The sequence below is a fragment of the Podarcis gaigeae genome (genome assembly GCF_964106915.1).
Source record: "Podarcis gaigeae genome assembly, chromosome: Z".
Taxonomy (NCBI): domain Eukaryota; kingdom Metazoa; phylum Chordata; class Lepidosauria; order Squamata; family Lacertidae; genus Podarcis; species Podarcis gaigeae.
The window spans coordinates 3,981,803-4,009,617 of NC_139691.1; the positions used below are offsets into that span (position 1 = coordinate 3,981,803).

The 27,815-nt window shown below is 47.5% G+C and overlaps 3 protein-coding genes across 6 annotated transcripts in view; 2 read left to right on the plus strand and 1 right to left on the minus strand.

Annotated features, from left to right (window-relative positions):
- CERCAM (cerebral endothelial cell adhesion molecule) overlaps nucleotides 1-4,128 on the plus strand; it is a 58,455-nt gene extending 54,327 nt beyond the window's left edge. For both annotated transcript variants that reach the window (XM_083721777.1, XM_083721775.1), the window contains exon 13: nucleotides 142-4,128. The gene's annotated coding sequence lies outside the window, so the exon portion shown is untranslated. The remainder of the gene's footprint in view (nucleotides 1-141) is intronic.
- Nucleotides 4,129-5,225: 1,097 nt separating this feature from the next.
- Nucleotides 5,226-16,358, plus strand: CFAP157 (cilia and flagella associated protein 157). Of its 2 annotated transcripts, XM_083721802.1 has the most exons (9): nucleotides 5,233-5,510; nucleotides 6,106-6,377; nucleotides 7,417-7,570; nucleotides 9,426-9,693; nucleotides 11,684-11,814; nucleotides 12,002-12,152; nucleotides 12,939-13,129; nucleotides 14,804-14,951; nucleotides 15,854-16,358. In XM_083721802.1, the coding sequence occupies exons 1-9, from the start codon at nucleotides 5,362-5,364 to the stop codon at nucleotides 15,956-15,958; spliced, it is 1,569 nt and encodes a 522-aa protein (XP_083577928.1). In that variant the 5' UTR covers nucleotides 5,233-5,361; the 3' UTR covers nucleotides 15,959-16,358. The 2 variants fall into 2 exon arrangements, with proteins under 2 accessions (XP_083577927.1, XP_083577928.1); XM_083721801.1 differs by lacking the exon at nucleotides 15,854-16,358 and having other exon boundaries at nucleotides 5,226-5,510; nucleotides 14,804-15,597.
- PTRH1 (peptidyl-tRNA hydrolase 1 homolog) lies at nucleotides 14,391-27,745 on the minus strand. Of its 2 annotated transcripts, XR_014560099.1 has the most exons (6): nucleotides 27,520-27,735; nucleotides 26,269-26,488; nucleotides 23,879-23,978; nucleotides 22,277-22,322; nucleotides 16,989-18,759; nucleotides 14,391-16,907 (listed from the first exon to the last, which is right to left on the minus strand). XR_014560099.1 is itself a non-coding variant. In XM_083721900.1 (5 exons), the coding sequence occupies exons 1-5, from the start codon at nucleotides 27,703-27,705 to the stop codon at nucleotides 18,532-18,534; spliced, it is 780 nt and encodes a 259-aa protein (XP_083578026.1). In that variant the 5' UTR covers nucleotides 27,706-27,745; the 3' UTR covers nucleotides 14,391-18,531. The 2 variants fall into 2 exon arrangements, 1 of the variants encoding a protein (XP_083578026.1); XM_083721900.1 differs by having other exon boundaries at nucleotides 14,391-18,759; nucleotides 27,520-27,745.
- Between the last annotated feature and the right edge of the window lie 70 nt (nucleotides 27,746-27,815).

A 27,815-nucleotide genomic window follows, 5' to 3' on the forward strand; every position in this document is an offset into this window, starting at 1 on the left:
AGCACCTTGCTTATCATTGCACACACGGCCTGTGTCTCCAACTATAGTAGCAGGTCAATGCCAAAGTGTTTTCTTCCTGCTCTCTATCAGTAGGTTTTACTCAGTCCTAATAACACCCATCTCTTCCTTTTTCCCTCCCAGGTGTACCTGCTGCAGCCCATGAGCGAGAAGACGATGAGAGATCAAGGATTGGTTCCCCCACTCACCACCTTGTATTAGGACACTGTGTTTGCTTGAGCTATGTTGAACAGGGAAACGAATGCACTGTGTGCAAAACTTGCATCATAGACCAGTTTGTGCTCTGCCAATGCCTCTGGAATTTCCCTTTTTGGATGACGGTGGAGTTTTGGGGTGCTGCAATATTTGTGCTCTCCTAGCAGCAAAAGCTCCCTTCACTTATACGATGGTTTGGAGCTGATATTGGCACCAGCTGGGTGCCTTTGGCTGTTTTCCTTTCTCCACAACACACGCACACGGCAGTTGCAAGAGACCTAATTTCTGCTGCCTGCTGAGATGTAGATTGGTTTGTGCAGATGTTTGCTGTCAGAACAGGCTGTTCCAACTTTTTTTTTTATAAAAAAGACTGTCCAATAATCTGCACAGCGATTGGAGTTTTCTGCACTGCCTGGCATTGCCATGGAGCATGGATGGTTTAGAGAGACAGTGTCTTCATTGAACACCAAAGGAGGGGAGAACCTCTGGGCCTCAAGATCTTTCTATCAGGCCTTTGACATCCTCCTGAAGCCACACACCCCCTGAGTCCCTTCCCTGGGTGAAATGTGTCGTTCAGCAGGGATATAGTGGCTATTTCTTACCACGGTGGAGCAACAGGTGTGAATGTGTATATGGGAAAACCTCTCAACATTTGCATGGTTGGAATCTGGCTTATGGTACAAATGGCAGAAGTTATACCTGATGCTTCACTCACTCTTGCCTCTGCCCCCCCCCCCCCCCAGAAGGCTGCTAGTAAGTGAATGTTTCCCCTAAGCCAGCTAGGAGACCTCAGGACTGCCTCTTTGACTTAAAACAACAACAATTTTCACAGTATAGCAAAATAGAAAACACCCATACAATCAAGAAGAAAGAACACTTCTCTCAGAAGAGTAAGATAACAAAGGCTAACCAAATGTACCTCACTATACATAGCTGGCCATGTCTTGCTGGAGGATGCATAACTGAAAACATTTAAGATAACTAGGGTTTCTTTAGTTGTACATTCTTGGATTGCATGGGGTTAGACTAGATGACCCTTGGGGGTACTTTCCAGCTTTATGGTTCTGTGGTTCCATATTTCTTTGAAGTTGTTTTCCATTTGTGGTCCATTTAGTGCTCTTAATTGTTGGGTTTGCTTTTCCATAAGAGCTGCTGTGCAAACCTCCTGCTTCCAAACAGCCGACTATAAATTATCCGAAGTTCTCCAGTTTTGAGTAATCTGTTGTTCAGCTGCCACCAGCAGGGATGGGATTAGTTAGGACCTCCACGTTGGCTGAAAGACAGTGTGCTGCCTGTTGACTCTGGAGTTCTTCAGTTCCAGTTCTCCACTGTCAGCTTCCTCTGACACACCATTTCCTCAACTCTTTGTTGCATTTCTTAAAAAAGCAAAACTAGTAAATCAAACTGAAGATTAAATTTGATCTCTTATTTAAATGTACAGAGCCATATCTTCACTGTATTCTTGTTCTCCTCTCCAAAGCTATGGGGTGATATCCATTGGCCATAACCAGGGTAGACCCATTGACTTCAGGAATTTCATTTATTTCATTGGGTGTCCTCTCAGTATGACTTGGCTGGATATCACCCATCATTGCCAACTTTTTCTGCCAATGTTCTTCTGCCCTTTAAGGCCCCTTTTCAAACAGAGGGACGCGGGTGGCACTGTGGGTTAAACCACAGAGGCTAGGACTTGCCGATCAGAAGGTCGGCGGTTTGAGCTCCCATTGCTCGCTCCCTGCTCCTGCCAACCTGGCAGTTCGAAAGCATGTCAAAGTGCAAGTAGATAAATAGGTAGGGCTCCAGCGGGAAGGTAAACGGTGTTTCCGTGTGCTGCTCTGGTTCGCCAGAAGCAGCTTAGTCATGCTGGCCACATGACCTGGAAGCTGTATGCTGGCTCCCTCGGCCAGTAAAGCGAGATGAGCGCCGCAACCCCAGAGTCGGTCACGACTGGACCTAATGGTCAGGGGTCCCTTTACCTTTACCTTTACAACAAACAGAAGTCTGGCCTATGATGTTTTCTCCACCAACATGTCTCCATGCTGGGCAGGGCAGGGGACTTCACCAGCTGAATATAAGTTTGTACAGGTGTTACCGGCACAAGGCCCTGTGCGGGAGGGAAATCTGGCAAACTTGAATGTTTAGGGTACGTGCTAACCTGGAGCATTTGCACTTCAGCCGTTGTGGGTTCTGATGGTCAGGAATCCAGCATGTAAAACTAATGTGATGAGAAAATTGTAGCTGTGCTATGGGGTGGGCGGAATTACAATAAATGCATAAAGAAATTTGCATTCTTATTTTGCCTTGGTTATTTTAGTTATTTTTAAATATTGATGAAATTGCACACGAGTTGAAGGAGCAATAGACAGAGGCCTCTGCTCAATGCTCAAATCCTACATCAGTGCTTTTAAGTCAGATTAATAGAAGCTGCTTTTATACCTGGCCAGAAAAGTGATAAATTTTGCATTCTATAGGTCTTGTGACAAAACCATAAGCACAGACAATATCAAAATAAAAAAACAAAGCCTCTACTTGAACAAATGGGACCATGTAATGCAAGCGGGAGTATAAATGAGAAGCCTCCATGACTACATGCAGTATACGGTATTTAAATTTACTGCTGTTTTGTCTAGTTATTTCTTCCTAATCTTCCTTGCCACCAGAGCAAAAAGGGCCGCTTTGTGAGTCACAACGGTGTTAAGAGTCACTCAGCCACCGCAGAACCCTCTTCTAAGGGGAGGCTGCTTTCTTGAACAAACAGGATTTAGAAAACATCTCCTAGGCTCTGTTTATAATGGACAATATAACAAATAATGAAGACTATGTTCTACCTGTGGCTGCCCGCGTGGCTAGAAACTTGCACAGCCTTAAAATGAAAGTACCTGGTGGTGAGTGGCAGCACCGGGTAGGCAGGGGCCCCCCATTTTAACATCCTAGAATGTCCTAGAGCAACACTGAATGAGCCCAGCCATGCCCAGAGATGTTGCGAGAGAGAACCAGAGGCCTTGATGCATGTAGCTGGGCATCCTGCTTCTCATAACAAAGGTGGCATTTTTTCATCTCTGCCAAGCTAAGCAGTTGGCTCCTTACCTCTCTCGCCTTGACCTGACCACTGTGATCCATACGACAGTCACCTCCAGGCTTGATTACTGTAATTTGCTCTACGTGGGGCTGCCCTTGAGCCTGACCCAGAAACTCCAGGGGCTGCAGAATGCCGCGGCGAGGCTCCTTACAAGGACCTTGCCGTGGGATCACATTCATCCAGTGCTTTACCAACTGCACTGGCTCCCGGTGGAGTACAGGGTCAGGTTTAAGGTGATGGTTTTGACCTTTAAAGCCCTATATGGTCTAGGACCCTCGTACCTATGGGACCTCCTCTCCTGGTATGTCCCACAAAGGACCTTATGGTCTTCAAACAAAAACATCTTGGAGGTTCCGGGCCACAGGGAGGTTAGGCTGGTCTCACAGAGCCAGGGCTTTTTTGGCTGTGGCCCTGATCAGGTGGAACGCTCTGTCACAGAGACTTGTTTCCCTGCGGGACTTGACATCTTTCCGCAGGGCCTGCAAGACAGAGCTGTTCCACCAGGCCTTTGGCCAAGGCACAGTCTGACCTCCTCTCTCCTTCTGTAATCCTCATAGCACTCTAGCCCAATGGTTGCCATTAATTTGATTTTGAATTGATTTTAGAATGCTGTGTTACTTTTATTGTTGTTTGGCTGGGGAGGGCGGGGTAGAAATATTTTTTTTATTGTTGTTGTTGTTATTATTATTATTATTATTATTATTATTATTAAGTGATAATTCCTTCCCACAGTGGGAACCAGGCCCCTGTCCACAGACTTCACAGTAAAGGAGAATCGAACCCTTCTTTTTTGTTTTTTGTTTAATATTTTTATTAAAGTTTTCTTGGTTTACAAAGGTATGAACAATGTCTCTTTTTTGAAGTTACATTTTCCATAGGTCAGTTTCATTTGTTGAGGGTTACATTGGGGTTAAATTAAGAAGAAAAAGGGGTGGGGAGGTGATGTTTCTAATTTGCTTAAGGTATGTGTGGGGTTTTGTGTCAGCGTTGCTTGTGCAGGTTCTTTGCTGTTCGCTTGTGTTCCTTTGGTGGTGAGAGAGGTTGGGGTTGGCCTAGGGTGTGGTTGTTCGTTTGTGGTTGGCTGTGGTGGTCTTTGTTTTCATGTGTGAGTGGGGTGGGTGGGTCTTTTGGATCAGGTTAGCCATACTGATTTATATGCTGTTGGTGGATTCTTGTCATTGTCTTGTTGGGCTGTGTATGTGTTAAAGGGGCGCCATACCGGGGTGAAGGCGTCTTCTTCTATTTGTCCCCATGTCAATTTCAGTTTACAGTGATACCTCGGGTTACATACGCTTCAGGTTACAGACCCAGAAGTATTACCTTGGGTTAAGAACTTTGCTTCAGGGTGAGAACAGAAATCGCACAGTGGTGGCGGGGCGGCAGCAGGAGGCGTCATTAGCTAAAGTGGTGCTTCAGGTTAAGGACAGTTTCAGGTTAAGAACGGACCTCCGGAACAAATTAAGTACTTAACCCGAGGTACCACTGCATAGTAGTTATAGATTAGATTATAGATTATAGGTGTAGTGTGGGTTTTATCTTGATCCATTTGCGTATACAGTGGTACCTCAGGTTACATACGCTTCAGGTTACAGACGCTTCAGGTTACACACTCCGCTAACCCAGAAATAGTACCTCAGGTTAAGAACTTCGCTTCAGGATGAGAACAGAAATTGTGCAGCGGTGGAGGAGCAGCAGCAGGAGGCCCCATTAGCTAAAGTGGTGCTTCAGGTTAAGAACAGTTTCAGGTTAAGAATGGACCTCCGGAACAAATTAAGTTATTAACCCGAGGTTCTACTGTATTGGTTAATTTTTATAGCAGGGCTGTTTCCTATACTATCCCTTCTAAATGAAAGTGCACTGGTTGTGGTGTCTTTGAGGGAGGTTTCCTGGCCCTTTAAGGTTTCATTCCAGATGGGCACCCCCCCCTTCCCACTGTTGCTATGTACATCTCCTCCTCCCTAGTGACAGCACAACCATTCTGCCTCTGAAAGGGCCCTGGCGGCATTCCTTCTAGACCTCGCCATCCCTGAATCTCCCGCTCTCAGCAAGAGAAAACCCCGGCAACCCCAATGGCGCCCAAGAAGAAAGGAGGAGGAGGAGGAGGGCGCAAGAAGGAAGAGGCTGCCAAGGAACCAGAGCTGGATGATGCTATCGTACCTGAGCACAGCCGGGAGTTTTACTTGATTCAGATCCGAGATCTGGAGGGGCGACTAGCCCGGTGGGTAAAGTGTGTGTGTGTGTGTGTGAACACTATTCTTTGAGGTCTGTAGGGAAGGGCAGCTGGAACAGCGCATAGACACCGACTTCCATAAATCTTTGTTATGCATTTGCTCCTTAGATGGGGCATATGGAAAGCATCCCCTTTCTTGGTAGCCAGAGTTACCATCAGGGTAGGATTTGGGGGCTGAAGTATGAAAGAATCAGAAAGCTAGAAAAGACCCCAAGGGTCATCTAGTCCAACCCGCTGCAATGCAGGAGTCTTTTGCCCAATGTGGGGCTTGACCCGACGACCCTGAGATTTAAGAGTCTCATGCTCTACCGACTGAGCCAACTCTACCTGGGGCTCCAGTGTGCAGAAGGAGCACCCCCCCACACACACACAACTGGAGCAGAGGCTGGATTCCTGCATGCTAAGGTGGTGCCCAATGTGAACCCTACTTGGAGTACACCCATCGTAATGAATGGGCCATGGCCATCTTAGGCCCATTCATCTCAATGGCACTGCTCGTGGGTGTCAAGTTAGTGGGTTACAACCCACTGCATTTGGAATGGGTTCTGGGTTCCGGCCTCTTGACTGATCTCCTTTTACTTAGGTACCAGAAGAAATGGGACGAGATGCAGGTGAGCGAGGAGATCTTCCGCAGTGAATACGAGAAGATGCTCCATGACAACAAGGAGATCGTGTCCTTTCTGAAGAAGACGCTCAACCAGCGGGTCGACGAGATTGCAGAGTTGACGGAGCAGCTCCAGTTACTCCAGCAAGCCAAAGACACAGAGAAGGACGCCTTTGAGGCCCAGCTAGGCCAGCTGAGGCACGAGTTCCAGGAGACCAAGGATCAGCTGACTTCTGAGAATATGAACCTCAGTAAGGCTGCCAGGCCGCTTTTTGGAAAAAGCAAAGGGGAAGGAGGTTTAGGCTCCCCTGCTTAGCTCCACAGGCGGAGTGTGCCTGTGTAGAACACACTAGAAAGGAATTGCTTTCAGTTGCTGTCCAGGACAGTACCTGCCTTGGATCTGCAGCACTTTTAAACTTTTATTTTCAGTTAACTAAAAATAACACCAAGCTTCTGAAGCATGCTGAAGGTAAAATCAGAGCATGCACTTCTGTTGTTCTTAATCTATGTGTACATAATTCCACAATCCAGGCTGCAAATGCCACTGGCTATGTAGTCAGAAAAGCACTACCTGTGCACAAAAGGATGTGTGTCTCCTATAAACCCCCTCACCTAGGTTGGCACTACCAGGAGCCTTGATGAGGCAGTTGCTTCAGCGGCAGAGAGGGGAGGGGCAGCAGGTTTGGATTTGGGGCCCCACCTGCCTCCCTGCCTTGCAGAGACCTCAGAAGTGCTCCCGGGGACGGTGCCAAGGAGAAGGACATGGCTGCACCTCTTTTTCTTGCCCCTACTGATACCTCCTTTTAGCAACTGGGCACAAGGAAGGAGTTAGATCCCAAACAGGCTGAGTGGGGTGTGGGGATGGGTGGCAGCTGCCCTGGTGATTTAGGCGGTCAGGCCAGGTGCAAGACCTGGGCGAGGGCACAAAGTTCTCAATGGTGCTCCTGAGGTGATGTCACTTGGGCAGCAGAGGGGCAGGTAGAGGCAGGCAGACAAGGGGTGGGGTGGGCAATTGACTACCATCCTGGCACATGGAGGCTGCCTCAGATGGGCAGCCAAGTTGATCACTTGGCTGCCTGGCTGGGCTCTCTGTACTTAGAAAACCAAAGGGAAAGAAACAGAGCCCCCTGGTTCAGGGGCAGTCTACCTCTGCATAACAGGCTACAGGGATGGGCACGGTTTCCTTGTTCACCTCAGGTAGCAAAATATATTGAGCTGGCTATGCTCATACCCCAGTATGATGACTGGGGCCTAAGGGGGTTGCCTAAAGTCAGAATTTCTGGTCGCTAGGTGGCAAGCTGGCTGCCCTGGAGGATTTTAGGATCCACAAAGATGAGATCATGTCGAAGTTTGCCGAACTCGAGGCACAACTGAAGAAGCAAGCTGAAGACCACAAGGATTACATCTATAACCTGGAGAGGAAAGCTGTGATTGATAAAGAGAGGTGTGTGCTGTGGGATGGGGGTGGCCAGTCTTCACCAACCTAGTGCCCCCCGGACGCTTTGAACTACAACTCCCATCAGCTGGCTGGGGCTGACGTGAGTTGTAGTCTGAAACATCTGGGGGACACCAGGTTGGTGAAGGTTGGGGTTGACCAAGGGCGCCATTGTGTCAGGTGTTCAGTAGGATGGAACACATGCAGACTACAGGCTTTGCAGACCTGTACTGTTCTTGTTCTTATTTATTTATTTGCAATGACCTCATGGTTCAGCCAGCTGGAGCTAGTAGCAATATAATGGCAGAGTAGTGAGGGGAAGAGCTGCAGGCAAAATGGCGGGGCCAGGGGTGGAGACATGCTCTGCTGAGATGGCCTGCCTATCCAGACTCAGACATCCCCACTGTGAAACTACAGATCAGGGGTTCTAATGTAACCAAGATTCAGTCTATGGAAAGGGACTACATATCAAGTGGTGTGAGAGACCTGGAGAGCCAGTGCTGTCAGAGCAGGCGATAGCTGGCTTGCTGAAGGCAACCTCTCTTTCTGTTTCTTATTTATTTATTTCACTGGTTGGGAAAAAAAACAACCCAAGACAAACCTCAAAGTGGTTTACAAAAAAATAAAGCAGTAAAATCAAGACAATGTACAACCCTACTTTAAAACATATGAAAGTTAAATTACCAGAACAGATTAAAATTGCCTCTCCTTTCTAAGCATCTGGATAGGATTGTTGAAACAGGAATGTTTTTAGCAGGCGTCGAAAAGAGTACATTGAACGCGCCTGCTTAATCTCAAGAGGCAGGGGGTTCCAAAGGGTAGGTGCTGCGGTTGATTTCTTACAAATGCAGAACAGGTATTATGTGGCACCTGTAGTAGTGCCAATTCTGCTTATTAAAGTGGTCAAGTGGGCACATGTGGGGTAAGGCGATCTCTCAGATAAGCTGGTTCCAAGTTGTTAAGGGCTTTATGTACTAATAGTAGCACTTTGAACTTGACCTGGTAGCAAATTGGCTATCAGTGCAGACCTTTGAGCACAGCTGTTATATGCTGACAAGGTTTCACTCCCGTCAGCAACCATGCTGCAACATTCTGCATTAACTGCAACTTCCAGTTTGAGTGTGAGGGAAGCCCCACATAGAGCACATTGCAGTAATCCAGTCTTGGAAGTAACCGGTGCATGAACTATGGTGGCAAGTCTTTATTGGTCCAGGAATGGCCATAGCTGTTGAAAGGTTACCCACCCACTATTATAGGACAACAGTGTGATTTTTAAAAATGTATATTTTGTCATTTCCTGGATTTCAAATTCCTTGAATCCTGTAATGCAGAAAAGCATGAAAACAGGCACCTGGTTTGCCATTGTGAGGATAGTATGTTGGATGAGTTGGGCCTTTGGCCTGATCCAGCAGCTTATGGTAGTACTGAAATTACAAATGACATGAAATGGCACATGTTGCCTGGGGCAGTAGGATAGATAATCCTTGGATGCTTTCCAGAGGGCTTCCAAGGTGACTCAGACACTGGCCAATCCGCCTTTGCCACCTCCCAGCTGCAAGGCCAGGAGCTGTCCTACTGCCAGCTCCATGCTGGTATAGTGAGCCAGTGTGGTGCAGTGGTTAAGAGCGGTGGACTCGTAATCTGGTGAACCGGGTTCGTGTCTCCGCTCCTCCACATGCAGCTGCTGGATGACCTTGGATCAGTCACATTTCTCTGAAGTCTCTCAGCCCCACTCACCTCACAGAGTGTTTGTTGGGGGGGAGGAAGGGAAAGGAGATCGTGAGCCGCTTTGAGACTCCTTTGGGTAGTGATAAAGCGGGATATCATATCCAAACTCTTCTTCTCTTCTTCCTTACTCTCTCAGGTTAAAGAAGGAGATGATGCACCGTGTGAATACGGTGGCTGCTGAGTTCCGCAAGGTGGCCCACAGCCAGATGGCAGAGACCACTAAGCGCACCATCCGGGAGAATGTTACCATCAGCTTCCAGCTGACCAAGATAACCGAGCAGAGCCTCCAGCTCCTCCAAGAGAATGAACGGCTCAAGGAGGCCCACTCAGAAGCTCTGAAGCAGCTGGAACTGCTGGAGGAAAACGAGACAAAGATGGCACAGAACAGCCTCAGCAACCAGAAGGTAAGAATTGTCCTTTGCAAAAGTTGCGGGCTGGGCCACAATTTATGCTTGGAGTGGCCAGCATGGTACCTTCCGAATGCTGTTAGACTCCGACTCCAATAACACAGTGGGTAATTCAGAAGTGCATGAAGTTCCCTTCAAAGTAGTCACAACCACACAACTTCACAGCTGCATCCACTTCTAAGATTACACAATCCTCTTTAAAAGATACAATCCACTTCTTCATGTGGCATTTGGCTAAACTATGGAGCTTGCTTCCACAGGAGGCAGTGATGGTCGCCAACTTGGATGGTTTAAAAGAGGACTGGACAAATTCGTAGGGGAGGAGAAGGCTATCAATGGCTACCAGCCAGGATGGTCACACTCTGCTTCCACAGTTTGAGGCAGCGATGCTTCTGAATGCCAGTTGCTGGAAAGCTCAGGAGGGGAAAGTTGCTCTTGTGCTCAGGTCCTGGTTTCCCTTTAGGTCACCTGGTCGGCCACTATGAGAACAGAATGCTGGAACAGACGGGCCATTGGCCTGATCCTGCAGACTCTTACGTTCTTACAACAACAATCAATGAGAACCTCCATGCACTGCCTTCCAGCTAGATCTACTGTATTCTGATCAAGTACCTGGACAAATTATTTGGAGTGCTCCAGTAGCTACAGGTAAAAACTCAAAAAATTAGAATATCATGGAAAAGGGCATTTATTTCAGTAATTCAACTTGAAAGGTGAAACTAATATATGAGATCGACTCATGACATGCAAAGCGAGATGTGCTTCTACTTCTCCGAGGTCCAGTCTTGCTCGATTTGCAATCCTTGTTTTGCTGATTTCCTTGAATATTCTAGTTTTCTGAGATTGTTAATTTGTGGTTTTCATCAGCTGTACGCCATGATCATCGCAATGATAACAAATCAAGGCTTGGCATATCTCGCTTGGCATGTCACGAGTCTATCTCATATATTAGTTTCACCTTTCAAGTTGAATGACTGAAATAAAGGAACTTTTCCACAATATTCTAATTTTTCGAGTTTCACCTGTACTTTTGGAGTGACTGAAGTTGTGCTTTCCCTGAAGGTCCATTGTACATAACAGAACTTGCACACCGGTCTCTTGAAACTGAAGCTCCTTTCGTTTTCAGTGTTGCTAAATGCTTAGCTTTGGAGCATGCCAAACTCCTCCTCCTTTGTGCCTTTCCTGCATACCTTCTCCAGAGTGACCCTGGTGGTCCATCCTCAGTGGCTCCAATCAGCACAAAGGGTGAGAATACTTATTTTCAGTGGTTAGAAAGCTCCCCTTTCATGCTGATAGGACAGCCTTGGACCATGACACCATGACACAATTCCCATCGGCCTCAACCACCATGGTCAATGGTCAGGGATGATGGGAACTGTAGTCCAAAACATCTGAAGGACCCTACATTGACCACCCATGAAAATGAAACAGCAGCTGACTCCCATGTTGCATTTTCTGCTCATCAGGATAACAAGAGCCAGTGACATGATCTAGGGCTGATGCTTTTGTGCACCACATGAGTAAATCCACCCAGCTAATAGGCCCAGGTGTCTAAGCAAAGGGCATAATAAAGACATTTAATAAAATAAAATAATTAATAATAATAATAATAATTTATTATTTATACCCCGCCCATCTGGCTGGGTTTCCCCAGCTACTCTGGGCGGCTTCCAACAAAATACTAAAATACAATAACCTATTAAACATTAAAAGCTTCCCTAAACAGGGCTGCCTCCAACATCCCAACCTTGTGCCTCCCATGTTACTAGACTCCAACTCCCATCATCCCCAACTTTGCCCATCCTGGTTGGGGATGATGGGAGTTGGAGTCCAACATTACCGGAAGGGCATCAGGTTGCTGATATTAGTTACTATATTATATTCAAATGGTGCTGAGCCTTTCCACACCCAGCTGAAGGCAGAATGTAGGCTGCTGATCACCTGTGTATGTGACAGGTATGCTCACATGTGCATATTTGGTACACAGATGATCTGGATGCTCACCAACAAGTGCAAGGAACTGCAGGCGCAGGTGGAAGAGTACATGGAGATGAAGAAGGTCATGGCCCAAACACAGGAGACCAATGAGGTGCTGGAGCAGCAGAATGTGGCGCTAAAGTTAGTACAGGAATCTCTCTCTCTCTCTCTCTCTCTCTCTCTCTCTCTCTCTCTCTCTCTCCCTCTCTCAAGAGTCAGTTTTTTCACTGAACTAACTGCCCAGGCTTCTTTCCTGGTTAGGCGCTGCTGGTTGTCGACTAACTGTCTTGTTTCTATTCCTGGTCTGGCCTTCTCCTGCCCCACTCAGAGAGGAGCTGACTCTGCAGAGGCAGGAGATGGAACGGAAAAGCAGTGAAGAGGAAAGCCAATCAAAGGCACTTGAAGAGGAGCATCAGCTGCGGCTGAATGCTGAAAGGATCCTCAGGCACACTGCCCAGGGCCTCAAGGAAGTGCTGCTGGTGAGTGTCTGGGAATATAGGGACACTGTTGGGAGGGTTTTGAGACCTTTTGCTACATGAAGAAAATCCAAGTTGATTGGCCTTATGAGCTTTGGCTGATTTTTATGGGTCAGTATTGCATCTCTTTGCATTTGAGTTGTCTGTCTCGGGAGACAATGGAGGAGTGCACCTTTGGGGATGAAGTCAAACCATCAGAGAGTTACAGCACCTGCTGTGGCTGTAGGGACTGATATGGGAGAGACATGTTTTGTTGCAGCTGGGGCAAAGGAAGGTGTCCAGTTGTGCTGCTGTAGGTGCACTCAGGCATTTATTCTCTCTGCGCTCCTCCCAGCAGTCATTCCTTCTTTGCTAAGGATGCACAACCTGTCTCTTCTGCAGGCACTGTGGTCGTTTGCAAGTGATTCCCACACTGTGGGGATGCTGTTTCCAGCCTTCATGTCACATCTGCAGAAATCTTTGTAACACAGAGTTGGTTTGCCAACAGGTCTGGTGTCTGAAACCATCTTTCCATAGAGGAGATCCTGCCATTCTGTGAACAGGATCAAGCTAGTAAAAGCCAAACTCTTGCTAATCTCCTTCTTTGTAGGTCCTGTATTGAGCAAGGGGTTGGCTACAATTCTATGAGCTAACCTAAACTGTCTGCTTCCTGTAAGCAATTCGGCTGGGCAAACTGGGATCACATACTTGCCCACTTCAAACTTTGCATTCTATTTGAAGTGTGGGAAACAAATATGGTGGAAATCTAAGAGGGTTTTGCAGCTGCGTTCTTCCTCTTCACTCCCACAGGAACGCCCATCTGATGAGGATGAGGATGGCCATTTTGACGTGATGTTCCACTTAAGGCGCAATGATGTGCTGCAAGCCACCTTGAATCTCCTGAATAGAAGCATCGCACGCATCGAGGCCAATCAGCTTCTCCGGACTCTCTATGTAGAGAGCAAGGTGTTCAAACCTACCACCACCACAGAGGGCAGCAGGTAAGAGAAAAAGGGGATGAGATCCATGAGGGTTGGAGGGGTGCCACTGCCTGTTAAAGGTAAAGGTAAAGGTACCCCTGGGGTTGCGGCGCTCATCTTGCTTTACTGGCCGAGAGAGCCGGCGTACAGCTTCTAGGTCATGTGGCCAGCATGACTAAGCCGCTTCTGATGAACCATGGCAGTGCACGGAAATGCTGTTTATCTTCCCGCTGGAGCGCTACCTATTTATCTACTTGCACTTTGACGTGCTTTCGAACTGCTAGGTTGGCAGGAGCAGGGACCAAACAACGGGAGCTCACTCCATCGCAAGGATTCGAACCGCCGACCTTCTGATCGGCAAGCCCAAGAGGCTCAGTGGCTTAACCCACAGGGACACCCGCGTCCCGCCACCGCCTGTTACGTTCTTGTAAAATGACAAGCAGGCAGAGCTACTTAGTGAGAGGAAGCAATACAATATAGATAGCTGCCTCATAGGAATGGAAGAAGAAACTTGATTCAAATAGCACAGGAAGACAAAACTGCGGAATCCACACTTTCTTCCCCCACCATTAAATTTTTAATTTGTATACATAACAAGGGGGTTGGACTATATGAGCCTTGAGGATGACTTCCAACTCTATGATTCTAATATCCAAGGAAATAGTCTTACCAAAGACAATAATTCCAGTCTATCCAGTCTACAGCAATCATAGGTCATATGCCAGTTCCCAATATAAGCTTAACATTATAGGCACCAATTCTATAGGGCTGAGATGTATTCGGCCTCTGCAAAGTTGGTTGGGATGAGCCCGTCCAATGTGGAGGGGGCAGGCCCTGCAGTAACAGCCCTTGTTGAGCCTCGTGGCAGCAGTGGGGGGCCTCAACAAACCTCATGGCGCCCATGATGGGAAACCCCCAATGTTGGGTGAAACTCTGTGCCTCTGCTTAGCGTGGAAGTTATCAGTCTACATAATCGTATCCACAGGCATTCCTGAGATGAAAGAGGATGAAAAGGTCTCTCTCCTTTATTAGCACATAAAAAAAGGGGGGGGGAGCCACAGGTTGCCAAAATTCTATGTTCAATGCCTTGATCTGAAATGGCCACTTCCCAAACATTACAAGCCTGGTTGCTGTTAATAAAATGCAGATTGGGTCCTTATGCATATTAATGTCTAATGAGGAGTGCAAGGGTCTGCTCCAAAGATGTACACGTGATTCAAATGTCTCATCCCAGAACTCTCATGCTACTGTGTGGGAAAAGGAAGTCACATCACCACACTCCTTCCAGCACATGGGTTTTATTTTTACAAGCCTAGATGGGCTCCAGTGCTGCCTCAGAACAACCTTGAAAGTTGCACTTTCTGAAACAGTGCATGAACCGAAACGCAGCCACTCTTCAAAATCCATGCTTCTTTCAATTCTGCAGTGTAGTTCTCCAGCCAAAAATACATGTTCTAGAGAGAAAAGCATGTGCAGAAACAGCATATACACCAGTGGAAAGCACATGCACAAAATGAACCACATTAGACAGCAGCATTCTGGGAAAATGTGTGGGTTAGGCAGAATTGCATGTAGAAATGTTGAGCGTTAGGGGAAATTGGCAGGAAAATGCTGCTGAATTTCCACAGGAACGTTTTGTAAAATAAATAAGCAAATTTGCAAACTGGTATGGAACTGTAGATATTTGTTTCTCAGCCTCTCTGCTATCAAGCCTTCCCGCATCATGTCACACATGAATGTTGCCAAGATCCCAGGGACCCATGCTGTCCACAGTATGCCATCTCTGAGCAATGTCTCCCAGGTCCGTGAGGATACTGTCCGGCCGTATGCTAGTGCCACAGAGGTGAGTGGGGAATCAGGACTTATTGGCCCCCAGGTGGGAAGCAATAACCAAAACCTAGGCAACAGCATGGCTTCCAGGAAGCAACTTGCAGAAATGAAGGCTGGAGCAATAATGCCTGACATGCATGGAATTTGCTGCCCCCGGTCTATCAGCCAGGGTAGTTGCAAGGATAAAATGGACAGAGAGAAGGGTGTATGCCAGCTTGAACTCTTAGGAGAAAAGGTGGGATTTAATTTAATAGTAAACAAATAAACTGTCATGGCTGCCCCCAAAGATTCCTGGGAACCTCCATGTGTTATGGTTCTCTTCCCTAACAAATCTTGGCACCCTTAACAACTAGAGTTTCCAGGATGCTTTGGGGAGAAGCCACGGCCGTTGCAAGTGGTATAATACTGCTTTAAAAATGCATAGTATGGATGTGACCTTACAAGCCTTTCCCTTCTGTTGGGGTGACAGAGCTGTATGGGCTGCACACAGCCTAGTGTTTATTTTATTTTCATTCATTTTTACTTTTCTATCCCACCTTTTATACCCTTTCCAAGGAACTCAAGGGGGCTTGTGGTTTTTATCCTCATTTATCCTCACAACAACCCAAAGAGATAGGGTAGGCTGGCCCAGATTCCCACCTTTGTTCTTTAAAAAAACCCACAAAATTTCCAAAGCATCCTCAGATTTTCTATGCCAAGAACAGTATATAAATGTGCCTGATAAATAAAGGTGTCCAGGTGCTATTCTGTCCAATCGTTTTGTGGAGAACTACCCTTCTCCTCTGCCTCAGGCACTGAAATGTATTGGGCTGGTCCTGTTTTTTATGAGTACATTTATCTGTGTTTTTATCTGTGAAATTGTGAGGGGTGTGGATTTAACATCCCTAGCCTGAACACCTGCCCTTTCCCCCATAGCCTTTAATAGCAGCATGGAGAACAGAGCTGAAAGAGGAAGAGACCAAACCACAAGAGAAAGCTGTCTGTAAGAAACTGGCTACACAGCAGCCAATGGATGAATAGTGAATGGCGAAGAAGCAACCCTTTATGCAGTATTCTCATTTTGCATCAGCACCTATCCCTCCAAGAGATAATGATACTCCAGGTGGAATTCTGATGACTTTTATATCCCAAATAGGTCTGTGCAGAACTGTCTGGGGAAAGTTACAGACCCACTGAGCTGTTTTGAGTCAGAAATGGTAAGCAAACAGAGGAGGAGGAGGCACAAACAGCCCTCTAACCCAACCACGTTCCGAGGCTGGGTGGATTTCCTAGGGCAAGGCCACCACACTGCTCCCGCATGACAACAGGTCTTTGCGAAGTGGGATCCAGCTAGGGTAGGAGGCCTCCGGTCTTTCTGGTAGCTGATATATGCTCCCACCTTCTTCTTCCTTTCTGAATTAAAGTGGAAGACACACTTCAATCCTTATACTCAAGGTTTACTCTTTACAGGTGTGAGGAAACTATTTTATTTCTGTATATAAAGCATTTTAACCCACCTGCCACTCCTCAGCCATAAAGGGTACCCCCAAAGAAAAAGGGGGGAAGCTGTTCTGCACACACCCTCCTGTTTTGTGCATGATCAGGGAGCCTTGTCTATGGGTGAGTGCACTGGAAGCTCACAAAAAGCTTTTTAAATTATTTCATTCACATGGTACCCTGCAAAATGCCCACACTCTCTCACGCTACACAGATTGGGAATTACTAGGCTTGGAGATCTGGGACAAGGTAATCATTGCAGCTTGTCATGAGGAGTAGGAGAAGGGGGGACGTTCCTCCCCACCTATGCACTTCCTCCCAATTAAGGTCTTTGTTGCAACAAAAGTGCATTGCAGTGGTACCTCAGGTTACGGGTGCTTCAGGTTACAGATGCTTCAGGTTACAGACTCCGCTAACCCAGAAACAGTACCTCGGATTAAGAACTTTGCTTCAGGATGAGAACAGAAATCGCACAGCGGTGGCGCAGCAGCAGCTAAAGTGATGCTTCAGGTTAAGAACAGTTTCAGGTTAAGAATGGACCTCCGGAACGAATTAAGTTCTTAACCCGAGGTACCACTGTAATGGTGGAATTATAGTAGACTGTTCACACATCATTCCACCTTGTTAGTTGTCCTGCAAAGCTTATGAGATGTTTTTGCATTATTGCAGTCCAGAGGGCCCCCTTTGCACTGCAGCATAACAAAAGCAGGACAAAAACACCAACTTTGGAACATTTGTGGTATAAGAGGTTGCGATTTTTCAGCAGGAAGCTACATGATGTGCATTGATTAGAAGCGAAATTGTATGTCCACCCTGTAACATTTGCAGGTGTAAACAGCCTTGAAAATGGGCTTATGTATAACCACCCTCGTACTGTCATGGGCACAAATGATCAGGAACACACAAGGAAAAAATGCGACATCTGTAGTGGCCCTGTGGCCCAGTTCTCATCCAAGGAGCTCAGGGCTGAATACCGAGACTGAGTTTATGTTCCCATCTTATCCTCACAGGAACCCAGAGAGGTTTCTCCAGTGGCACCCTGTGGTCAGGGAAAATGGGAGTTGGGTGACCAGAAATATGTGGAGCGCTTTGGACTCGGTTTGGGCCTGAGTCAACAATTCCTATTCTACACCCTAACCCATTTTGCTGCCTGCACTTGACTTACCCAGCAAAGACATGGGAAGACATTGCCTTTGACTCGACCAACAGCCTAGACAAGAAAGAAGCATTGCCACAGGTTCAAGGGCACATTCCAGCCAGGCAAAAACACAAAAGGCAGCTGCAAAGCAAGGGTGGTGAAGCCTGGGGGAAGAGAGAGTGGTCTGCAGAGAGGTTCAAGATAAAGAGGCCGAAGAGGCTTTTTGGGGACTGAGGATTCCCATCCCTGTCCTAGGGGGAGCCCTTAGCCAGCTGTATTACTCAAAAGAAGGGTTAATATCTGGGCTTTTCTGAGTGGGAACTTGCTCCGAGGCAGCTGAAAGGCACAGGCGAGAGAAAGCGAACTTTGGACCTCCACCCCATCACAGTCCACTCCAGTGATAAAACTGGTAAATCCCACCCTGACTCAATGTTCCAAGCTGGGGGGGGGGGGGTTGGAATAAAAGAAGAAATTATGCAAATTAAACATGCATTTTCTTATTTTGCGCCATTTGTTCTCCCATCATGGAGGGGCAAGGTACAAAGCAAAGCACTGAAGCCCCCACCCTTCAACTCCAGCTTTACCGAAGGCGAATTAGTAGTGACAACCAGGTGCTTGCTGCCCATGTGATTTCAGTCCTGGCTTTCATGAGGGCTAGAAGGATTGTTTTCCCCATAAAAGCTGTGATTTGGGGGATACTCCAGGTAGCAAGGCAATGCATGGTAAGATCACTTAAACATGGAATATCCATAGCTTGAGACTTGCTGTTTCTCTGATAACATCCATTTGCTGGGTTCTGGTGGTTTGCCTTCCCCCTCTCAGTTCCCTTCAGGAATCTTGGGCACTGCCTGCCCATCCTACTCCCATGTAATTCTGGGTTCAGATGTGTTAATAGGTCACAAGTTCTGACAATCAGAAGCCCCCAAATACTTTCTTTCCGGGAACACCGGCTCACAAACACCCAAAGCATTCACGATTGCTATGCGCCTTCCATCCCGAGAGGTGTCTTGGCTGGTGACCCAGAAGTGATCCGGGTCCCTGGGCTGCTATTCCTCTGCTGGATGTGTCCCAGCAGCATTGTGACTGCCTGCTCAAAGACTTGCGGTAAGATCTGTTGCTCAGCTCTGGTGAACCTGCTCAACACATAGTGTTCCACGGCAGCTTCTCCCACTGGGCGGCCGATCCCTATCCTCAGTCGGACCATACGCTGAAGGGGGGAGAGAAAGAGATAGAGAGAGAGAAAGGGAGGAGTTGGTTTTGTTCTGTCCAATAACATAGACCATACCAGTGCATACCAGTTATCATGTGTTTGGATCCAACAGCAGACGCACCGAACCATGGTTTGCCCTAACCAGAGTTTCATAACCAGTGCATACCAGTTATCATGTGTTTGGATCCAACAGCAGACACACTGAACCATGGTTTGCCCTAACCAGAGTTTCATAACCCAAACCATGGTTATAGCTTCCAAATGTACAACACAGTCATACAACCTACAGTTCAGAACAGCTTGCCCACCTGCTCAGAGCTCTGGTCTTTGGTGTGGCGGCCTCCCAAGGTGAGGCAACTGTTGTAACAATTGTCAGTCAATTCAGACAGCACATCAAACCATGGTTTGCAAATTTCAAATACTGGCTTTCCCATGTACGGTTTCCCACATGACTGTAAACCATGGTTTTTTATTTGATTTTTGGTCATTTCAGTCAACATGTGAAAAGACTGTTAAGCTTCCTTAACCATAGTTTGCTGTTGTGTCTACGTTGAGACTGCGTATTTTGGACTGAACAGAAGTGACCCAATTCTTATGGTTTGAGAGTGGCCGCTGACAGTCTTGGTGTTTGACCTGCCCAACCCTCACTTGCTGGTGAGTGTGGGGCAGGGGAGATACATGATAGAGGAGTAGAAGATAGTTCCTAGCATGAGGAAAGTGAAGCGAGAAAAGTTTTTCTCCCTCTCTCACCGCACTAGAACTCTGGGACATCCAAGCAAGCTGAACACTGGAAGATTCCAGACAGACAAAGGAAAGTGCTTCTTTACACAATGCATAGTCCACCTAAGGAATATTTTACCCTAAGAGGCAGTGATGACCACCATCTTGGATGGCTTTAAAAGACACAAATTCATGGAGGATAAGGCTACCAGTGGCCCCTAGCTGTGATGGCTAAGTTCTCTCTCCACTACTTCTGAATGCCAGTTGCTAGGAACCGCAAGTGGGGAGAATGCAGTTGCGCTCAGGTTCTGCTTACAGGCTTCCTACTGCAGCATCTGTTTGGCCACTGGGAGAACAGGATGCTGGACGTGATGGGGCATTGTCCTGATCCAGCAGCCAAGCTCTTAAGTTCTTACTATGCCCAAGTACTTTCTGGAGAAAAGCAATGACAAACCTAGGCAGCATCTTAAAAAGCAGAGACATCACCTTGCTGACAAATGTCCGTATAGTTCAAGCTATGGTTTCCCCAGTAGTAATGTATGGAAATGAGAGCTGGACCATCAAAAAGGCTGATCGACGAAGAATTGATGCTTTTGAATTCTGGTCCTGGAGGAGACTCTTGAGAGTCCCATGGACTGCAAGAAGATCAAACGCATCCATTCTGAAGGAAATCAGCCTTGAGTGATCACTGGAAGGACAGATCATGAAGCTGAGGCGCCAAGACTTTGGCCACCTCATGAGAAGAGAAGACTCCCTGGAAAAGACCCTGATGCTGGGAAAGATGGAGGGCACAAGAAGGGGACGACAGAGGATGAGATGGTGGGACAGTGTTCTCGAAGCTACCAGCATGAGTTTGACCAAACTGCGGCAGGCAGTGGAAGACAGAAGTGCCTGGCGTGCTCTGGTCCAGGGGGTCACGAAGAGTTGGACACAACTAAATGGCTAAACAACAACAACAACTTTCTTTCCATGCCTCTTCAAATAAGCTTGGGGAGGGGAGAGGAGAGGAGGGATAGAGACCTGGGGGCGAGGAGCAGCTGCTTCTCTCAACCCTGCCCTACCCTCACTCATCTTCCTTGAGAGGCAATTTCCAAAAAGTAACCTCTACGCCTCCTCCTTCCCACTCTGCTGTTACCTCTCAGGCAGCACAAGGGGGATCGGGGTTGCCTTTACTAATCAGCAGACTATTGAGGCGGGCTTGAAGCTTTAGTTTTAAGAATTACATAAGAATATAGGAAGAGCCTACTGGATCAGGCCAATGGTCCATCTAGTCTAGCATCCTGTTTTCACAGGGGCTGGACAGATACCTTTGGGGAACCCACAAGCAGGATGCAAGCACAAGAGCAGAACTCTCATCTCACATGGTTAACTAGGTTACCATAGCTTAACTAGGTCTACTTAAAGAAGCACTTGCTTTCATCTGTCCTGAATCTTCCAACATTCTCCTAAGGTAGAAAGGTAAAGGACCCCTGGACAGTTAGGTCCAGTCAAAGGTGACTATGGGGTTGCAGTGCTCATCTCGCTTTCAGGCCAAGGGAGCCGGCGTTTGTCCACAGACAGCTTTCCGGGTCATGCGGCCAGCATGACTAAATCACTTCTGGTGCAATGGAACACCGTGACGGAAACCAGAGCGCATGGAAATGCTGTTTACCTTCCCACCACAGTGGTCCCTATTTATCTACTTGCACTGGTGTGCTTTCGAACTGCTAGGTGGGCAGGAGCTGGGGCAGAGCAACAGGAGCTCACCCCGTCATGGGGATTTGAACCGGCGACCTTCCGATCGGAGTACTGAGTACTGAGCTTCAGCACTTCTCTTGGTGGGGTACCTGCATTGCTGTAATTTCAGGACAGGCTTTTCCTCCCACCTATTGTCTCATACTTTTAAGGAATATCTGATGTCTTTTTATTTGATTTTCCAGGGCTGTTGTATTTTACTGCTTTCATTTTTATTTTATTTTAAAGCACATAGGCTTAGATTTAGATAAAGATTATTGTGATTTGCTCGCCTTCAAGTTATTGGGACTTAAGTGAAGCCATGCTCAAATCTTCACATAGGAATCCCTGAATTAAAAAATGAAAACCATCTTAATGTGAATCCTATCAATAGAACATTGTTTTCACAGTCAGTTGTGGCAAAGGAGAGGGGGGATTCAAATCCTATATGCAAGCTAAAAATAAATGAGTCAGATAGACGAGAAAGCAAATCCCTCATAAACCTGATGAAGTCAGTCAAATATCTGACAACAACTGGTATTAGAAGTACCAAGCTTTCAAGCCATCCAAACAGTCTTGAATTCATTCCATCTTTAAAAAGACGCCAATAAAACCAGTATCCTCCAACAAAGGACTGGTTACAAGATTGGATTTTCTTCCTATGATAGGAATTGTGAATAACTCCTCTATACAGTTGTAGGATCTGATATTCTCGCTGGCAGCGACTCTGTGGGTTTTGCAAGCTTGCAAAGTCTCCTCCAGCCTTTGCCCTTTGGCTAGACAGAAACTTTGGCTATGGCTTAGCAAGGAGACAGAGCAATCCACGAAGGCCGCAATGTTTTTTAGTTTGGCGTCCTGGGATTGCAGCCAGCCATCTGCTTCCAATTGAAATAACCTCCTCCCTCCACCACCCCCGGCCTGGGGCCAAGCATGAAACATGCAAGGGTTCTTGCCCGGTGTAAGCTGAGCTCCAGACAGACACAGCTGCTAATATGCGAGAATCCCATCCTTGGACGACTACCAAGACCTCACGTCATAGTAATAAATGGTGGTACGCGGGTGAACCAAAGCGGCAACTCACATCAGATTTCAGGGAGCTGATGCAGGAACGGACTCCGTTATGACCTCTGAAAGAAAAGAAGCAAGGCGTCTAAGCCTCCGGTCAGTCTCTCTACAAAGGAACCCTATTCCTGACGGGGCCAAGAAACATTTACTTAATGGTCCAGATTGCTTGTGTCTGACGTTGCAAGTCAGATACTCATCCTCTCGGCCAGAAGATTCCCAAAAACGCTGAACAAGCTGTTTGAGGACAGGGGTGGCTGTCCTTTTCCTAAGAGAGTCACTGTGCCTTGAAGCAGCCATCTTACAGTGCAGAAGTTTAACAGCTGTGGGCGGCTTCACTGCCTCTTCCTGTCAAAAAAAAGGCACACTGGCAAAATTTCTACTTTGTCCCGTGGCTGCCAAGACACAGAATCCCTTGTCAGAAACAAACAATGGAGGCTGGTTGGTTTGGGCAAATGGGGCAGAGCCCCATGAACCTCTGCATGCCCTATGCCAGCCCCTACCTACTTACCATCTTACAACCAGTCTAGGGGGCAGCATGGCTGGTCAGTTTCTTCCTGCTTAGCCTCACTTTTGTCCTTGCAGAACTCCGGAGGGAGGAGGATGGGGATGAAATTAGAATTAGCTGTCACTGCACTAGCACCATCCACTGCTGGCCTTTGTGTCCTTCCTGATGTTGCTGGACTCCAGCTTCCACCATCCCTGGCCATGCTGGCTTGGGCTGATGGGAGTTGGGAGTCCAGCAGCATCTAGACCAGCCTTTCTCAACCTGTGGGTCCCCAGATGTTGTTGAACTACAACTCCCATTACCCCTAGCTAGCAAGGCCAGAGCTCAGGGATGAGGGAGTTGTAGTCCAACAACATCTGGGGACCCACAGGTTGAGAACCACTGATCTAGAAGGACATACAGCTTCTCCATCCCCACACTTTTCTCACCCAGAAATCAACATCAGTCCCCCATCCACACACACTCTCACACACATGTTGCTCTTCCCCTTTGCATTAAAACAGGTTAATTCTGTGCCCAGGCCAATTGGACACAGCTCCATCTACCTGCCTGTGGACTGCCTCGCCAGACTGGTGCATGCCCTGGTTATCTCCCATTTGGACTACTGCAATGTGCTCTGTGTGGGGCTACCTTTGAAGGTGACTTGGAAACTACAACTAATCCAGAATGCAGCAGCTAGACTGGTGACTAGGAGTGGCCGCTGGAACCATATAACACCAGTCCTAAAGTATCTTCACTGGCTCTCAAGTGTGTTTCCAAGCACAATTCAGTGTGTTGGTGCTGACCTGTAAAGCCCGAAATGGCCTTGGCCCTGTAGCCTTGAAGAAGGGTCTCTACCCACCCCCTCGTCCAGCCTGGACACTGAGATGCAGCTCCAAGGGCCTTCTGGCAGTTCCCTCACTGTGAGAAGTTACATCAAAGCAGGCAAAATTATGTTTTTGTATATGTTGGAAGCTGCCCAGAATGGCTGGGGCAACCCTGTCAGATGGGTGTGGTATAAATAATAAATATTATTATTATTATTATTATTATTATTATTATTATTATTTATTATTATTATTATTATTATTATGCACTCTGTACATGGGGAGCTTCATAATTATGAAGAGTTACCTTGCGCTGCCTCCCAGCTTCAGGGCGACCTTTCCCAAGGACTTGTCCAGGTCATCGTGAACTAGGTAAATATCTTCAGCGCCCAGGTTGAACATCTCCGCTTTAAAAGAGAGAAAAAGTTCCAGGAGGTTCAGTCAAATGGGGAGTCAAGTAGATCTCTACTTGGCCAGAAACAGATGCAATGCAATCCAGAAGCAGCAGGCGAGGCTCGTTGAGGACAGGAGTCTGCTCTGCCTCACATCAGCGAACAAGCAACAGAATTTCAAAATGCCTCAAAAGAGGACATCTGTACTTGCTCTTCTCTTAAAGCCCTCATCTCAGGGTGTGGGAAAATCTCTTTCAAGGCTAACACAATGAACAAATGGCATTTCCAGATGAAAGCTCAATATTTGGCCAGCTACACTCTCATGGTATTGCAGGAACTGGGGTGGCTTGCCCTCTACTGGGCGGAATAAGAACAACACAACCTGCGGCACAGAACGTAGATGAGAAGTTTGTGGCCCTCCAGCTACAGAATCATAGAATCTTAGAGTTGGAAGGGACTCCGAGGGTCACCAAGTCCAACCCCTACAATGCAGGAATCTCAACATGTGATCCTCCATCCAATTTGAAACCACACCGGACCCTGCTTAGCTTTGCAAACACGCTAGCAGTTTTATTACTGCACCTCGGGTGCAGTGGTACCCTGGGTTACATACGCTTCAGGTTACATACGCTTCAGGTTACCCAGAAATAGTGCTTCAGGTTAAGAACTTTGCTTCAGGATGAGAACAGAAATCGTGCTCTTGGCAGCACGGCAGCAGCAGGAGGCCCCATTAGCTAAAGTGGTGCTTCAGGTTAAGAACAGTTTCAGGTTAAGAACGGACCTCCGGAACGAATTAAGTACTTAACCCGAGGTACCACTGTATTGTTAATTTCCATCAGCACCTATCAGTACAGCCAATGATCAGTGATGATAGGAAATGTGGTCCAGCAACATCTGGAGGGCAACAGAGCGGCTATCCCTGATGTGTTGGACTCACTATAGTTTACGTTTCTGGGCACAATTCAAAGTGTTGGTGCTGACCTTTAAGTCCCTAAACGGCCTCGGCCCAGTATACCTGAAGGAGCGTCTCCACCCCCATCGTCCAGCTCGGACGCTGAGGTCCAGTGCAGAGGGCCTTCTGGCAGTTCCCTCACTGTGAGAAGCGAAGTTACAGGAAACCAGGCAGAGGGCCTTCTCAGCAGTGGCACCAGCCTTGTGGAACACCCTCCTATCAGATGTCAAAGAAATTAACAACTATTTGACTTTTAGAAGACATCTGAAGGCAGCCCTGTTTAGGGAAGCTTTTAATATTTGATGAATCATTGTATTTTAATATTCTGCTGGAAGCCACCCAGAGTGGCTGGGGAAACCCAGCCACATGGGTGGGGTATAAATGTTGTTGTTGTTGTATGTTGAAGTGGGGTTCAAATCCCAGCTCAGCTATGAGGCTGAAGAAGTGGCTTTGCATTGAGCCCCCATCTCTCATACTACTTTACCCCACAAGGTTGCTGGGAGGATAAAACAGAGTAGCGCCATCAGTATTGGAGGGCAGATAAATAGAAATAAATAAAAAGTGTCTGGTAGTTTCATGTTGAAGAGAAAATGAGAAAATTTTAGGTGGGTAGTGGGAAGTGCTGTTCTTCCTCCTAAGACACACACCAGCCTGGAGCAGAATGGCACTTGCAGCTAGACTCATACACGGGGAGCGGGGCAGGCACACAAACATGCTTTCCATTCTTCTAGCTGGACCTCACCTTGACAAGTAAACAAGCAGGAGACGTAAACTTGCTGCCTCCTCATTGGCTCCTGCTGACACTCCCAACAGGAGGTGAGAAAAGAGCATGTTAGGCTTAATTTCTAATGAAGGAGGCAGGTGAGTTGGCTAGAAAGGGCTCAATAGCCAAATCTGGGGTCCTTCATCTGCTGGTCTGAAAGGTGCCCCCAAGTCCCACACCCAAGCTTGGTGGCTCACCTTGGCTCATAGTGGGGTCAGCTCTGCTTCCGGTATGAGCCAGAATACCTCCGCTTGCATTCTAGGCAATGAGGATGCCTTACTCTCTGCTGAAGTGCTTGGGGAAACTTGGGGCCCTCCGGTTGTGGCTGAACTGCAACACCCATCAGCCCCAGCCAGCATGGCCAATAGCTGGGGACAGTGGCAGCTGTAGTCCAATGGCACCTGGAGGCATGTACGGTAGGTTTCCCACCTCTGCTCTGCTGGGTTGAGTAAGAACCAGGGTGCCTATGGGTGGGTCTCCCCTCATGTCAGTTTCTACCTGTCTGCCATGTAGGCGCATGTACTTTACTGAGGGGGGGCAAAACGAGCTCTGCTGCACAGGTTAAGGAAAATAAAAAGGTTGTTTCTTACCAGCACTGACTACACAATGGCCGTTGATGTTCATGAAGCTACGGGGTTTCATCAGCACCAACTCCACCTCTCCCAGGCTGGTGAATGCCACATCTGCACAACAACGCTTGTCCTTTCTCCACTGGTCAGCCACACTCAGCTTGGTAGCCAGGTGATTAAGGACAGCCATGCCCACACTATGGCGGGTGCCACACAGGCCGTGATTGCCCAGTCCTGCCACCTGCAAGTGAGACCCGTCAAGGACAATAAGCAGGAAAGCTGGCTCAGTGTGCAGGAAAAATGTAAGGTGGTGAATAGCCAAAGGTGCCTTGCCAGGAATGGGGAAGCTGTAGTCCTGCAACGGTTATTAGGCTATGGCTCATACACACCATACATTTAAAGCATACATCCTTTCACTCAAGTTGTAGTTTGCACCTCACAGTTCTACAATTCCCAGCACCTTTTAAACAAACTACAATTCCCATAATCCTTTGGGGGGTGAGAGGTTTTAAGTGTATGGCATGTGCACAGCCACAATCATCTACCTTTGGGGCTTATGGCAGTCCAACTGCATATCTAGGGCCACAGGTATCTGAGAAGCACCACCTCAGTGATTTATTGCAGCAGATGGCAGTCCAGTTCGAGAACAGAGAATAAGAAAACCTATATATAAGCTTTACATGAACATCAAGTGGGTCAGCATGGAGAATATTCATATGTAACATCCTTCAGCAGCTGAAGATGCTGCTTTTCTGAATATTCTATAACCTCTACCTCAGCTTCTACAGCAGCCCTTGATATGCGCCAGGCATAGCTGTCAACGTTTTCCTTTTTTAAAGGAAGATTCCCTTATTCCGAATAGGATTCCTTGCAAGAAAACGGAAAAGTTGACAGCTATGGCACCCGGGCAGCAAATAGGAGGACTTTGGTATCTTTTTTCTTTTTTTACCACTGTAATAAACGTAAGTACGCCTGTGTATGTGACACAAACAGGCAGACACACGCTGCCTCATACTGCTGAGTAGCAATCCCCTGCTATGCCCAATTTGCTTTTATTTCATTCGCCTCTCGATACTTCCGCCCCCCTTGCCCCGCATATGGAGGGTTGTCCTACCCAAAGTAGGAAGTGATGTGTGAACCCCTATCTCTTCATTCGACTGTATCCCTATGACTGCTTGCGACCCCACTTATAACCCGGAAGCAGTTGCCCTGAACAGGAAGGAACATCCCCAAAATACGTCGTCTTCTCCCCCCGCTCCCCGTCCCCCTTACCAGCACCCGCTTCCCAGCGGTTCGCAGTTCCTCTTCATGGCGATTCATGGTCCAACTAAGGAGTTTCTGAAGGGGCCGGAAAAGCAACATCAGCCTTCCCCCCCACCTCCTTGCCGGAGACGCCCCTGGTGTTACACTTCCGGTCCTCGCCTCACTCTGAGGAGAACGCCGGCTCACCGCCTTCATTTGTCAGTGTGACGTCACCCACGCCTGCGACCTATCGCAGAAGTCCGGGCGTGAATACGTCACTAGCTGGGCTTTGAAGAGCGCTACACCATCTTTCTTCTGGGCGAAAA